The sequence below is a fragment of the Rhipicephalus microplus genome, chromosome 3 (assembly GCF_043290135.1).
Source record: "Rhipicephalus microplus isolate Deutch F79 chromosome 3, USDA_Rmic, whole genome shotgun sequence".
NCBI lineage: Eukaryota > Metazoa > Arthropoda > Arachnida > Ixodida > Ixodidae > Rhipicephalus > Rhipicephalus microplus.
In genome coordinates, this window is record NC_134702.1 from 26,977,748 (window position 1) to 26,992,080 (window position 14,333).

The 14,333-nt window shown below is 49.6% G+C and overlaps 2 protein-coding genes across 2 annotated transcripts; both read right to left on the reverse strand.

Moving 5' to 3' along the window:
* Positions 1 to 1,258: 1,258 nt before the first annotated feature.
* Positions 1,259 to 3,417, reverse strand: LOC142803647 (neprilysin-like). Its single transcript, XM_075889135.1, has one exon. It carries the CDS (start codon positions 3,409 to 3,411, stop codon positions 1,393 to 1,395), a length of 2,019 nt encoding a protein of 672 aa, XP_075745250.1. The 5' UTR covers positions 3,412 to 3,417; the 3' UTR covers positions 1,259 to 1,392.
* Positions 3,418 to 12,278: 8,861 nt separating this feature from the next.
* On the reverse strand, positions 12,279 to 14,333 carry LOC119162197 (neprilysin-11). The gene has a single exon (XM_037414668.2). The coding sequence runs from the start codon at positions 14,331 to 14,333 to the stop codon at positions 12,279 to 12,281; it is 2,055 nt and encodes a 684-aa protein (XP_037270565.2).

Genomic DNA, 14,333 nt, shown 5'->3' on the forward strand with positions numbered 1-14,333 from the left:
TGCGACTTCCGCTCTAGAGTGTAAAAGTCTGTCCATGTGTTCCCGAGGGGGAAGCCACGCATCTCAAACGTGGACGTGTTGGCCGACTGGGAATGTGTGGTAGTGGGCACGGGCTGCGCAGTGTTAGGCTTTCCATGACTCTGTGCCAACTGTCCGCATTTATTTTAATCGGAGAAAAAGTTAAAAGGAAGGGAAATTACGAACAAGAGCATTGGTATTGCTGGTGCTGCGCAACTCTGCCTGCACAGTCTCGCTCAATACGTTCAGAGTTCAATAAGGTCAAAGTTGTCTCGTTCAATACGTTCAATCAAAATCAAAAGTCTCGTTCAATACGTTCAAATTTCAATAAGTTCAAAGTTGTCTCGTTCACTACGTTCAATCAAAATCAAAAGTCTCGTTCAATCCGTTCAAAGTTTAACAAGTTCAAAGTTGCAGCACCAAAGTGACCTCAAGCGTGAACAAAGGCACTGCCAAACATTAAATTGTTACAGAAAGTATAGATGCCACTCTGCAGTGTTGGCACTGTTTTGAGTACAGATAGCTTGTTAACTCTTATTGAGCACGACTGTATATGCTATGCAGGCTTTGACATAGTAAATCAGGCAAATAAACATCATTGTTGTTTCATCTTGTTTCACATTTCGTGGTTAATTTCATTTTGAAGATTATATTTGAGTGTAGGCTGTCGGTCAGACGAGATGCGTGTATTTATGCTTTTACGAAAAATTCAGTATTTTGAAAGAGAATGCTATGTAACCAGTGCATTCACATCCCACTTTTGCAGCATGCTGCCAATTAGTTCAGCATGCTGCCAATTAGTTCCATACGTAGGAACAAAATCTACGAAAATTGCGCTCGACGTGTAGAATAGTAGATTAGTACATTGGAACCCAACATCGATTGCACTGTTCTTCCAATGTGTAAGCATTTGAAATAAATAGACTATATGGTCAAAGCATAGCAATGCTCAGTGTTAGTGCGAATTACCTTCACGATTATGCCGTATAACGAGAGTTCATTGGAGAGAGCCAGCGAAGTGCAACTCAGTGATGGCAACAGTTCTTGGCGCAGACCATGCATGTAGCTGCATTCAAAAACCTTGCACAGCTCGCCATGTTCAATTAGCAATTGCTGGCTCCATGCTCGACATATAAAGTTCGAACACTGTGCCTACAAGTGGCTATCAAGTAAAACAATTTGTTTACACTGTGACATGTGCGTAGTAATACTAATCAATGGTTCTTTGTGTATTGTGAATTCTTTTTCCAAAAGGCGAAAATTGCTAAATTACTTCATTGGTATAAAATTACGTCATAAAAACAACCTTTAAAATTGCAATACAGTGCAGCGATCGAATCGAATAACTTAGTACTAAACGAATTGCAGTTTTAGTTACTGGAAGAAAGTGCACTTTTTCGATGGGTTCATCGGCGAGTTACGTTGGCAGTGGAACGTGCTGGCGAATTTATCCAGCTGTCGCAGTGGAACGTTGCACGACTCGCCAGTGCTGTTGACGGCGCACGTCATGAGGCAGTAGGTCAGGAAAAACATCTGGTCGTCGTTGTAGTCGAGGCCTTCCAGGCGCCAGTGGACGTGTTCGTCTACGTCGAAGCTTTTGCGGTGCGCCGCGAATGACGCGTTAAGTGCCGGCGCCAGCGGGAACAAGGCTGAGACGCGAGCCTCCCGATGATCGCCAGACGTGGTGTCCGATAGAAAGTCGCAACTAACTCGTTCCGTGTAGGCCGCAGAGTCCCACCATAGCTCCTCATCGCCTCTAGTGTTGACACGGACTCCTTGCTTGTCGAACGAGCGCACCATAGACTCGGCAATCAGCGTGCCGAAGCTGCCGTAAGCCATGGCCATGGTGCCGTTCAAGTAGAGTATGGGAGGCTCCATGGCGCTCAGCGAAATGTAGGCGGTGTTGTAGTAGTAATTGTATCGGCTAGGCGCGCCGTCCCCGAACCCCTTGGAGTAGACGCTGAAGAAGCTGTCATCGCCGATGAGGTGCCGGTATGTGGCCGCGACCGCAATGAAGTTGTCCATGAATGACGATTCAATGACCGGGAAGTCCTTGTACAACCGTGCAAGGTTGTCTTCGGAAAAGAAAAGGTCCTCGGGAACTGCGTCCAGCGTCAGCTCGTCGATCTTGGCGACCACCTTGTGCTTGGTGGTGTCATCGATCCACGCGGCGTCTTCCAGTTGCTGTTTCACGGCTGCCTGGATTCTGTGGTAAAAATCTTCGAGCTCGCCGCGCACAGTGCTGGTGTAGCGCGCGTAGATGTGCTTGGCCGCCACTAGCAGGCCGAAGTTGCCGGCCGTGTACGTGAGACAAGCCCGCTTCCAGATGTAGAGGCCCACTTCGGGCTGGACATTGTGTCGTAACTCGGGCTTTCCCGCGAGTAGCCACATTGTAGACCGAATGAGTACGAACGAGAGGCCTTCCATGAGCGTCTGCTTCTTTTCATCGTACTTCTTAAGCAGCAGTTGGAGGTTCTGCAGTATCGCTTCGTCTTCCAGAATCACGGGACTGTCGAGAGTCCACGTGAATTGGGGACTGTGCAGTCTGTTCAGGCTGCTAAGCCAGTCGTCGGCCCGTTTCGGCATCAGCTCCTCGATTTCCTTGAGCGCAAATAACTTCGATTTGCCCGTGGCTTCCGGTGGCGTTGCAAGCGTGGCGCCTATGATGTCCTCAACGGTGGTTTTCAGCACCGTGACGTCCCAGGCGTTGGACGGCGCTTCAGATCCCAGCAAGTGGCAGTGCAGACGGACGACTTCAGCAAACGTCTGAGGTGTCCACGTGGGATCCACCCACGCTCTCTTCAATATCCCGCGACTTACGTGCAGCGTCTGCGGCCTATGCTTGTAGGCGGGAAGAGCTCGCAACGAGAAAAGGAAGTTTATCTTCCAGTTGATAGTCATGTTCAGCAACGAGAACAGCGCATCGGAGGCTGGTTGCTTCTTCTCGGGCCAATAGAAACCGAGGTTCTGCTTAAAATCTACGAATGTTCTGACATCGGCCGCTGTCAAATTGCGTGGCTGGGCGCAGTTTTTGAAGAAGTCCAATGCCTTGGGCACTAAGGCCTTGTCGCTGGGGCCCTCCATCTCCTCAATGGCGATTTTAGTCATATGGTCGAACATCCTCGCGACCATAGAATGCTCCTTGTGGTTTGGCTTCCAGGAGCCGCACGTGTACCTGTAGAAGTCGTCGCAGGGGTCGACGCTAGTATCCATGGCTTCTTTGAGCTCAGTGACGTGCCTAAGACAATCTGCCGTGCTGCAGTACACTGTCGTCTCGGGATGCCTCGCCCACATCAGGAACAACAACAGAGCCCCGCAGCTGACTAACAGAGTTGTCACAGCGATGACAATCGTCGTAACTTTATATCGTTGTTGTTCGCGCCGGGGCGTCATGCCAGGCTGCAAAAAATAAAGAGATGACTTTGGTACCATGTATAGGCTAGAGCAACCACAGAAACGAGGTAGTTTGGCGGGTATTACACTCTTGTAACGCAAAAAGGCAGAAGTCAGGCTGCATGTCGTTAGCGCATCGATCTAGTTTAAACCTCTGCGAGACTTATGGGAAAAGATGGTTTTGTTACTCTTTGGCTGCGGGTGCCGTGAACCCTCTCAATACTAGTAGCGTACTCGCACGACCTTGTTCTTGGAGTGTGCGGGCTGTCCCATATCACTGGTCTCTCCCGTGGCCTCCGCGATTTGCTCCGGCAGCACGTAATTGCGGAGGTGATCGGGGAATTTACAGCATCCCGTCTTCGAAGTGAGGCTGCTGCTGGAAATCTAGAGGATCTGAAGCTTATCGTTTTCTGTGTCCATATTGTACGTACCGTCGTGCAATACTTCATTGGTCATTTTAAATGTCATACAACAGTATACTTATAAGATGTTGCGGTGACATTTTAAAGGATAGCTCGCTCACACAATAAAGTTTATTTCAGTGCATGGTTGACTGTTCCATACCTGTAGTGGCGCCGGATTCGGGAAGAGATTGGTCCATTTGCCGGTTTCCTGGAGGTAGACAAAAATGGCGGTAAGGGATTAATATTTCTTCACAAGAGTGCGAACTATAAAAGCTCATATTGTGGATTGTTTTTCAACACACATCGTTCTTTTGTTTAGATATCACATATATGGACACTTGGAGCGCATTTTTGCCGTCTCAATAATAATCCCCCCAGGTGGTCAAAATTTCCGGAGCCCTCCACTACGGCGTCTCTCATAATCATATGATGGTTTTGGGACGTTAAACCCCACAAATCTAATCAATAATAATCTGTGCACGTCGCATATACTGTGTGCGAGTGAAAGTGTAGTACGTGCACACTTATGCCTCATTCTCTGCTGCTAACCGGCTGCTGGTCAAGGGATTGAATCGCGGCTGCGGCAGCAGCATTTTCGATGGAGGCGACAGTGCTGTAGGCCCGTGTGCTCAGATTTGGGCGCACGTTAAAGAACCTCAGGTAGTCGAAATTTCCGGAGCCCTTCACTACGGCGTCTCTCATAATCATATGGTGGTTTTGGGACGTTAAACCCCACATATCAACAAATGATGCCTCATTCACACAGCCGCCAAAAACTTCGTCTCGTCACCGTCATGACACCGCTTTTCGTCTGGAGAGAAGGTTTCCTAGTCGTTATTATCGCCCCAAAAACTGGTTGACATCTACGAAGAGGGGCTCTATGTCTCCGTCGCTGCAGGAAGGACCGATAAGACGTCTTCACTCAGTGTGACGCCTGCACGTGTTTCATAACCACATTCATCGCCAAGCTTCGTGCGGTTGTCACTCTCGCCCGCTCGTAGAGCAGCAGCGGCATCATAAAACCGCTCTGGATCACGAATTGAGATATGTGGTTGTCATGGCAGCCGATCGGACGAATGTCCTTGAATTTTGTCCGCTACTATAATATCAACGTGGTGTTCGGTTGTGTACTACTCGAGAGTTTGTTCTTAATTAACGTTATCATTACACAGAGGAGGAGTAATAATTAACTTGTTGAATGCTAAATGTTGATCTCTTTTTTTCTGGGTTTAGGAGAACATGAGACCAGTAAGTCAGCACTTCACCAAAGTGTGCTACTTTTGATGTTACCACCGGTGTCACCTATACTTGTACACTGATCCGTCGCGCCTGCTGTAGTACTTTTTTTTACGTGACGTAGCGACCGGCGGCTGCGTGAATGATGCGTAATACTCAGCATGGCGTCTGAAGTCGCCCCTCCAACTCAACGGCACGGTGCCTCTTTGGATTCGGCCTGGTAGCGCCCGCAGCAGATGCAACCACAGAGAGCCGACAAATAGTAGCTCCCCTCCAGCACAGGTGACACTGGCATGTTTCTCACTTATATTTTTCCAGGGATAAGTACAAGCTATGCCGACGCCTGTCCCGGATATGGCGCATCTCCGCAACCGTTCACGTCGTTGATGAGTGCAGCTCTGCCTACTTCGCTCCATTCCTGATAATCTTTCGGTCTACCCGTACTTGAGTGTGCTAGAAGTGTACCCCAGAGCAGTGGGAAAGCATCCTTCGCGACAGCGCCCCCGTGATACTTTGTCGGGCTCTCGTTCGGTGGGCCCGGACTATCGCAGAGGTTCGAGTCCATGAATAACGACTCTCCCAGTTTTGTTTGCACTTAAATAAACTAAAGTTTCCTTCGTTATCATCATCACCTTCTGCCCCTAGAACTACTGTGCGCCTGTCGTCGATTTCTGCAAGAGAGTCGTCCTATAGGCGGCTTACGTTCTAATCATACGTACTTTTTTACTGTCAGTGAAAAAAGTACGTATTTCACATATTGCGAATCGAAAGTTCGTCGTCCCTTGCTGATGTTAGGGTGAGAAGTGAAGTCTGAATTTCTGGCTAAGGTTCGCCAAGTAGTACAAGTTTTCGACCAAAAAGCAGTGGCACTAACATGTATTGTTTCGTCGCCGTCACCAAAAGCGTGAGGGGCCTGACGTCACATAAATAGCCCCTTTCTATTGGATGTGGCATCTATACAGATTACGTCTGGGTGAGTCAGTGACGGCTATGGGCGTAGATTTCGTTTATTCTTACGTTACAACTGACCATGGTATTCAAGATAGTCACATGTCGCCCCCTCGGTGTTTTTCCTTTATCTAATAAGGCTCCAAGTTTGTTACGATGTTCACGAGCGGGACTTGCCATTTGAGTGTTTCCGGTCTGGAAAGCCTTGCCTTCATTTTCCTCCATTTCCATTTTGGTCGGCGTGGTTTTCGGCGTGGTTTTCGGCGTGATCTTAGGCGTGATCTTTGGTGTGGTCTTTGATGCCTTCGTCGATGCCGAGCCTTTCTAATCACGTGTGAAAAGAGAAGAAACGATAAAGCATTTTATTGCAATAAGGTGAAGCGTACTCCAACAGCCAATGCGCAAGCAGGACCATGCTCTATATTACGGTACCTTGCGACCCAAGTGCTGCTTTCGATCAAATTTTATTTTTTCTCGCATCAAGCAAACAGCAGGCAGAAACGCCTGCTTTTATGTGAAGGTCACGTGACAAAGCCTACAGTTATCTAAATAGCCTTTGGACACGATTGAAGCTTGAACGAGTTGGTTAAGATTTCAGCCATCGGAGCTTCTTCGTTTTATCTGTATCACTTTTTCCTGTTTTGAAAACTTTGTGTTGGGTCGTTACGTGTGGTACGATTGAGGCATGCCATTGCTAGACTCGGGAATTTATTTTGGCCTCATGGCGTTGTTTAGTGCCCCGCACGTCTTGCATTTCGGTCCTGCCGAGATGCGGAGCTCGGCTGTGGACAACAGTGGACCAAATCTCAAACTCACTAACGACACTGACTTACGGGCAGATTATATAGTTATGCAGGGGTGATGCACATCTAAAGGGAAGGCTCTGTGCTCAAGACCTTATAGAAGGCTGATAATTAGAAGTCACATGGCGAACACTTCCCTCGGGAAGTGCTACGAACGCCCTGGTTTTAGAGGCTTAATACCAATGAGGTATTCACCCTAGCTCTAGTCGACCCTGTTCGCGAAAGTGTCAGCGTGCTAAGTTTTCTAAACATAGGCGTGAATCATAGGCGTCCCTAAGAAGGGTGGGTGGGGGGGGTGGTTTATTGCAGCGTTTCTCCTCTCCCTGCTAAGTCAATGGATGGGGCATATTTTCACCTCCCCCTCTTTATTTAGAGGCCTCCCTGTGCGCACCGCCTATTTTCCCAAAACAAACGTTTAAGCGCACAGACACGCAAGAAGACTGAAGCACAAACGAAAGACGTAGACCCTGCTTGTTCGCAATTGCGCCTAAACTGTTATCAAATGCAAGACATTTCTAAGCAAACATGTAAGGCACATATGCATGATGCATGGATGGATGCAGCGAGCCTAAGTCACTCATGATGCAGGATGGTAGATGGATGGAGCTAACCTGAAATATCATGGCAGGATAAAGCTGTCCATCCCATCCATCCATCCGCCTACGTCTGAGTGTTCTCGTGATTGACTTCGTGTTAACCAAAATTGGCGTCGGAGGTCAAGAGAATCTGACGAATGTGACGGTTTGGTGATAGCATGAACGACGTAAAATTCTGTCGCATTTGTAAGTTTATCGAGCACAACCGGGATATTCATAACCAAAGCCTTCGATGTTGAAGGACTACAGCGGAGACCCCGTGAGAGCGTTTCGCGACTTCTCCGCTAGGGGAAGGGCGCATGCGGCGAGGTGGCACCGTGAAAAAATAGACAAAAATGGCGGATTCCCGACATGTACATGCCTCAACTCGGCAAAATGAGGTTATGTACGTCATGAACATTCATCCACATCGGGCGCGTCAGTGATGCACGAGACGTGCGGGGCTTACTTCCAGAAGAAGAGCTTGCCCGCACTTACCCCTTTCGATGAAGCTGCGACGGACCCGATCGACGCCCTGGAACCCGCGCGCTTGCGCTTCTCCAGAGCCTGCGCTGCCTTGGCAGCCATTGTGGGCGACGCTACGACTCGGAGCGCAGAAGCGACGCAGCTGGACGACGTCTGCCGCGATAGTCGACCAGTGCGTTTCTGTTGGCGTCAGACGAGGCTCGCGAACTCGCGTCTCGTGATCCCGCGTGGTGCATCCTCTTCGTCGTCTGCGGCACGAGCAATTGATTTTAGATGCGGAAGCATCTTATACTCGCGCCTTGTAGTGCGCCGTCCGCGCCGTCCACACCGCTTCTCGAACATTCGACAGCTGACGCGCGCGCATGCGCCGTCGCGCCGTCGCCCACCATCTGTGCCGCGCGCGCTTCTCCTTCGAGAACATTCGACAGCTGACAGCGCATGCGCCGTCGCGCCGTCGCCATCTGTGCCGCGCGCGCGCTTCTCCTTCGAGAACATTCGACAGCTGACAGCGCATGCACCGTCGCGCTGTATATATACTCAAGGTCGGCGCTCGCTCGCTCAGTTGCCGCTCGTCCGTTGGTTCGTCGCAATAAATAAAACACCGCCCTTTCGCATACGTGCCGTACGTGTTCACTCATTTAACACCCCATTTCACAACCACGTTAACCAATTCAGCCATCGACCCAAGTAAGTCGCAATTTAACACCCGTTAACCAATTACATGCTTCCGCATCCTCCTCAGTGTTCCCCCGAGGGAAGCTGCGGGCAATTTTTTTTTTGTGTTCTTCAAGTCTATCTTCTCAAATACGTGGCCTGTGGACCTTGCGAGGGTCGGCGGCGGCCCGGCCCTCACGTGAATGTCTTCGTCCCGTATACTTTAATTTATAACAGCAGATCTTTTATGGTCGAGATTTGGCGCGCGTGTCGTAGATGGTGCATTATCATCACTGTGAAACGACACGAGCTCTTTTCATCATCTTCGCCCCTCTTCTACGTCGCTCCCAGAACACGTGCACAGATTTCTCTGGCGTGACTTTGATGGGCCAGTTAGCTAGCACAAAGCGACCGAAATAGAGAAATTTGTGGCGAAAGAGAGAAAAAAACTTCTTGGCAAGGAGAGATTCTGACCTACGTACCTACGATCCGAAGGCGAACATTGTAACCACTTGTGATGTGGTTACGAGCCTCATCAGTCTACTCGGTCATCCAAATCCCAGCACGCTAGCAGAACATAACATAAAGTATAGTATGGTCTGCTTATGTATTGCAAGAGGTAACAGAAGGAATCGAAGGTGATGAGAAGCTAAAGAGGTGGGGACACTGTTTGGAAAGCATACAGGAAGAGGCAGGAAAAAACATGCAGTGTCGGGAATGAAATCACGTTAACATGAGTAATAAAGCGTTTAAAACAGCGAATGAACAACCAGGTGTGACACAATGTTAATTGCGTAATGAATGGGCTGTTGAATGCTTCAGGCTGTATTACAAAAGCTTCAGGCATAATTTCCTCATCATCGTCAGCCACAGTACTTTAAAAAAATGCACAAAATCACTTGCAAGTGTGTAGCGGGTACCACGCTTCTCTGAAGAATGACGAAATATGGCATAGTCATAGGCAACTTCATGAGCATAGGTAATGCCTTCCTAATACACGAAAATAATGACGAATAACGACGTTGTGGGTACCCTCCCAGTGTGTTTGTAGTAGTTACCCAAAGACTGTTTAAAGAAGGCTCCGAAAAACCGCTCTTACAGCTTTCGCTGTGACTGTGCTGCGCGTTCCGCGTAAGCCTGGTGTTTTTAGTTTTGCGGACACCCCGTCAGTCGAATAATTGCGAATAAAGCATTATTCGGAAAGCTAGACAAAGTATTTCGGCTCCAAACACTACAGCCAAATAAATGAACTCCTGTGCTTATCAAATGGGTACCGTGGCTCTACAGTTTAGAACCCGAAGAAAGAAACGGAGGGGGGCATCAGCAGGGGGGTGCAAAAAGGGCACTTGCCCTCCTCAAGCCTCACCGTGCACTGTCCAGCTCCTAAAGGCGTGGGTCTGTCATCCTTGTATGTACGTGACCGTCTATAGTTTCACCTTTGCCGCGGAACTGCCGACTACTTCGTCCTTGCAAACATCCCACTACGCTCCATCACTGATCCACCGCTTCACCGACCTTAAAGGGGCCCTGCAACGCTTTTTGAGCATGGTCAGAAAACGCTGCCGATCGGTAGTAGAGGCTCCCGACAACACGCGAGCCAAATATTGTAGCACAGCACAGGGCCTGAAATTCACAATAAATTATTAAAGTGAGCTAAAATTGCTTTCTCTTCTCTCGACAAATGATGCAATACGTCCACGTAGTAATACGTGACACGTAGTAAGCCCATCTATCAGTCATTGGCTGATTTGAACATAGCGCTCTCGCTCGTAACAGAGATCGGTACGGGAGGCCGCTACCTGTCCGAGCGTGCTCGCGCGATCACACTGAGTAAGCCGCGCATTCGAAGAAAAAAAAGTAAAAAAGTGCTCAAGGTCGTGAAGTGCGCGCAACGTTTTTCTGTGGCCATCTCTCCCTGCTTAGCTTCCAGCGCTTTCGTCGGGACGAGAGAAGAGAGAATGCAATTGCACCATGCGACAAACCTTTGCAACTCCACTCGCACTGGACGGATTCTTAAAAGTTTTGATGTGTTTAATTCGTGAGGCAATAAGCTCTTCCAGTGAGTTCATTCCATGGTTACTTGAAAAAGTGTTTCAGGGCCCATCTAAAGTAAATACTGCTGAGAAGTAGCCTATACGAAATGCAAGATGGTCATGTACTAGTATTTAGGTGCGCATTAGGGAACCATTGATGGTCCTACTGTGTCCATCCCTTGTTTGTACGTAACCGCCTATGAGTTCCATCTTTGCAAACTGCCCAATACTTCGTCCATGCAAAAACCCAATACGCCCCATCATCGGTCCACTACTTCACCGACCATAATAGCCGTTATAAAGGAGGAGGAACGGAAGCGACGTATAGCTACCACTTACGAATAAGAACATTTCTTGTAAAAATAAATACAGTGTTTGGCACGTCTTTGATGATGTAGTGGGTGATATTCACGGATGGCTCATGGTTTAGCGATGAAACCTTCCAGCACTTCGCCCCACTTATCATTCACTCCGTGGATATGCTGCGAGTTTTTTTATTTGACACCCCATTGTTTATGCAAGCGAGAATAAAGGTCTGTACCTCGGGCCTACGCGACCAGTCATTCCTAAGCCTTTAGTAACATATATGTTTAACATGCCATAACGCTACTAAGAGGCACGGCGCGTAGCGGAGGGCTCAGGAAATTTCAACGGTCTGGTGTTCTTTAGCGTGCACAGCGAGTACAAGAGCCACTATATACCATTTCGCCTCCATCGAAATGCCACCGTGGCCTTCGGGTTGGCAGCCGAGCGCCGTAGCCCCTGTTCCACTAAGGCGGAATCTACAACCTTTAAATTGACCCCAAGCGCCTGACGTAGTGTTGCAACTCAGTGGAAAGCTTGAATGGCGGGAGGAACGCAGCAGTACGTTACCAATAATCGTGTGCGTCTCCACACTGGCGCCTTGTAGCAGCTAAGACCAACTCCTACCTTTATTCGGTCCGTCAACATGCAACGAACTGGTTCATTTTGAGTAGGCTCGCAGAAAATCGTACACAGAAATGCTGAAAAAAAATTCACCTACTATTCGGCCAATCCCCTGCATTGGGTATGAACCATCACAGAAGGCGCACAAGAAAAGCTTCGGGTGCTTTGCGGTTGCAAAATGAGCGCTTTCACCAATGTCCCTGTCAGGAACATTGGTGAAAGCGCTAATTGTGTGACGTGACGTACTATCATAAACACGCGGTCACTTCTTGCTTCGTCTCTGTTTTATGCAGTCTTTACATATAAACGCAGATCATCAAGAACTGTACGCGATATGAAGTCACATAAGCTAATCATGCACATGTGTGTGCATGTGAAGGAGCGCAGTGCAATGAGCACACAATCTTTGATTGCGGCATGGCTATAGTTGCGCAACTTCCGCGAAGCAGTCGCTCACGTGACACGACGCGCGTGTTGGTAGTAGTGCCCACCTTATTCAAGAACTGCGCTTGTACGGCACTCGCTTTAACGGTCAGGGGGAAAGAAAATTGCGCACACTGTGACATACAGGAGTTCGTAGATGAACGGTGAAGGGCATTATTGGTAACGTCTGTCGCTGAAGGCAACCAGTTGCTTCTCACAGAGTTAGCCGTTGGCTTGGTGCAGCGGCAGGTCTTGCATACATAAAAAAGAATGATTGTGCAACTAAGCTGCGCTACAAGAAATCGAAACTAACCTATGGAAAACGCTGCCAAATAAAGAAATTAGAATTGATACCAAATCAATATAATTTCACAGTTGCTAGAAAAACGTGCACTTTTTTCGCGGGTTCATCGGTGTGTCAACTTCGCACTGGAAGGCGCTGGCGAACTTGTCCATTTGTCGCAGGGGCACATTGCACGCCTCCCCGGTGCTGTTGACGGCGCAAGTCGTCAGGCAGTAGCTGAGGAAGAAGATCTGGTCGTCGTCGAAGTCGTCAAGACCGTGTAAACGCCGTTGGACGTAACCGTCCGTGGCGATAGCCTTGCGGTGCGCGATGAACGCCGTTGTCAACGCCGGCGCTATCGGGAACAGGGCCGAGAAGCGCACTTCTCGAGGGTCGCGGCTTCCGAGTGGCGGTGTACTGGAGACGCCATCGTCGGAACCACTCGTCTTCGAGTCTGATAACAAATCGCATCTGATACGCTGCGTGTAAGCCGGCGAGTCCCACCAAAGCTCGCTCTTCCCCAAGTCGTTGACAAGGACGCCTCGCTTATCGAAAGAGCGGACCAAGCATTCGGCGATAAGGGCGCCGAAGCTACCGTACATCATGGCCATAGTACCGTTCAGGTAGAGAATAGGGGGCTCCATGGCGCCCAATGACATATAAGCGATGTTGTAGTAGTAATTATATCGGCTGGGCGCGCCGCCGCCGAGTCGTTTGGAGTAGACGCTGATGAAGCTGTCGTGGCCGATGAGGAGGCGGTAGGCGGTGGCTACGGCAATGTAGTTGCTTATAAACGACAGGCCAATAGTCGGGAAGTCCCGGTACAGCCGAGCCAGATTGGCGTCGTTGAAAAAGTTCTCCTCTGGCATCGCGTTAAGCGTCAGCTCGTTTATTTTGATGGTCACCTTATTCTTGACGGTTTCGTCGATCCACGTGGCATCTTGTATCAGCTGCTTGAGCGCTTCCTGGATGCTGTGATGGAAGCGTTGGAGATTGGCGCGCACAGCTGGAGTATAGCGCGAGTAAATGTGCTTGGCCGCGACAAGAAGACCGAAGTTTGCGGTTGTATACGAGAGGCAAGCCCGCTTCCAAAGGTAGCGGTTGACCTCGGGGTCGGTCCCGTAGCGCATTTCAGGTTTCCCCGCGAATAGCCACAGAGTCGTCCGGACAAATACGAACGCGAAGCCTTCCAGGAGCGTCTGCTTCTTGTCCCTGTACTTTTTCTGCAGCGCGTTGAGGTTCTGCAGTATCGCGTCGTCTTCCAGCGCCACGGGGCTGTCGAGTGTCCACGTGAACTGGGGACTGTGCAGGATGTTCAGGTGCTTCAGCCAGTCGTCCGACCGATTGGGCATCAAATACTCGATCTGCTTGAGCTTGAACTGCGTGTCGCTGGTGGCGTCCGGCGGCACTTTGAGGGCGGCGTTTACAATGTCATCCACTGTGTTCTTGAGTTCCTGGATGTTCGAGGAGGACGGCGCCTCGACTCCAAGTACGCCGCAGTGTATTCTGACGGATTCAGCGAACGTTAGCGGTGTCCATTTGGGGTCCAGCCAGTTGGTGTTTAATATACCTCGCCTGATATACAGTGTCTGCGGCCTCCGTTTGTAGGCGGGAAGTGCCCTGAGATGGAAAAGGAGGTTGATATTCCACGTGATGGTCATATTCAGCAACGGCAGCAGAGCGTCTATGGCCACTTGCGGCTTCTCCGGCCAGAATAAGCCGAGCTGATGCTTGAAGTCGATGAACACTCCGGCCTCAGCCGGCGTCAGGTCGCGTCGATGTATGCAGTTCCTGTAGTAGTCCGGTGCCTTGGGCACCACGGCCTTCTCTCTGGAACCCTCCTCCATCTCCTTGATGGCATCTGTGGTTGACTGCTCGAAGACTTGCGCTACCATAGACCTCCCTTTGCCCCGCGGCTTCCAGGAGCCGCACGTGAACTTGTAGAAGTCTTGGCATGGTTTCACGCGGGTGTTCATTGCCTTCTTGAGCTCGAGGGCGTGCCTTATACAATCGGGCGTGTTGCAGAACTTTATAGTGGGTTGAGATACGAACCACGCGAGGAATATCAGCAGGGATGCGCAGGCGATGAACACCGTTGTCATGGCGATGATGACGATCACTTGCATTCTCTTCATTCGGCTGCGGGACAT

Coding starts and splice junctions, on each gene's coding strand:
- LOC142803647 (XM_075889135.1), bottom strand. CDS start 3,411: ATGACGCCCCGGCGCGAACAACAACGATATAAAGTTACGACGATTGTC.
- LOC119162197 (XM_037414668.2), bottom strand. CDS start 14,333: ATGTCCCGCAGCCGAATGAAGAGAATGCAAGTGATCGTCATCATCGCC.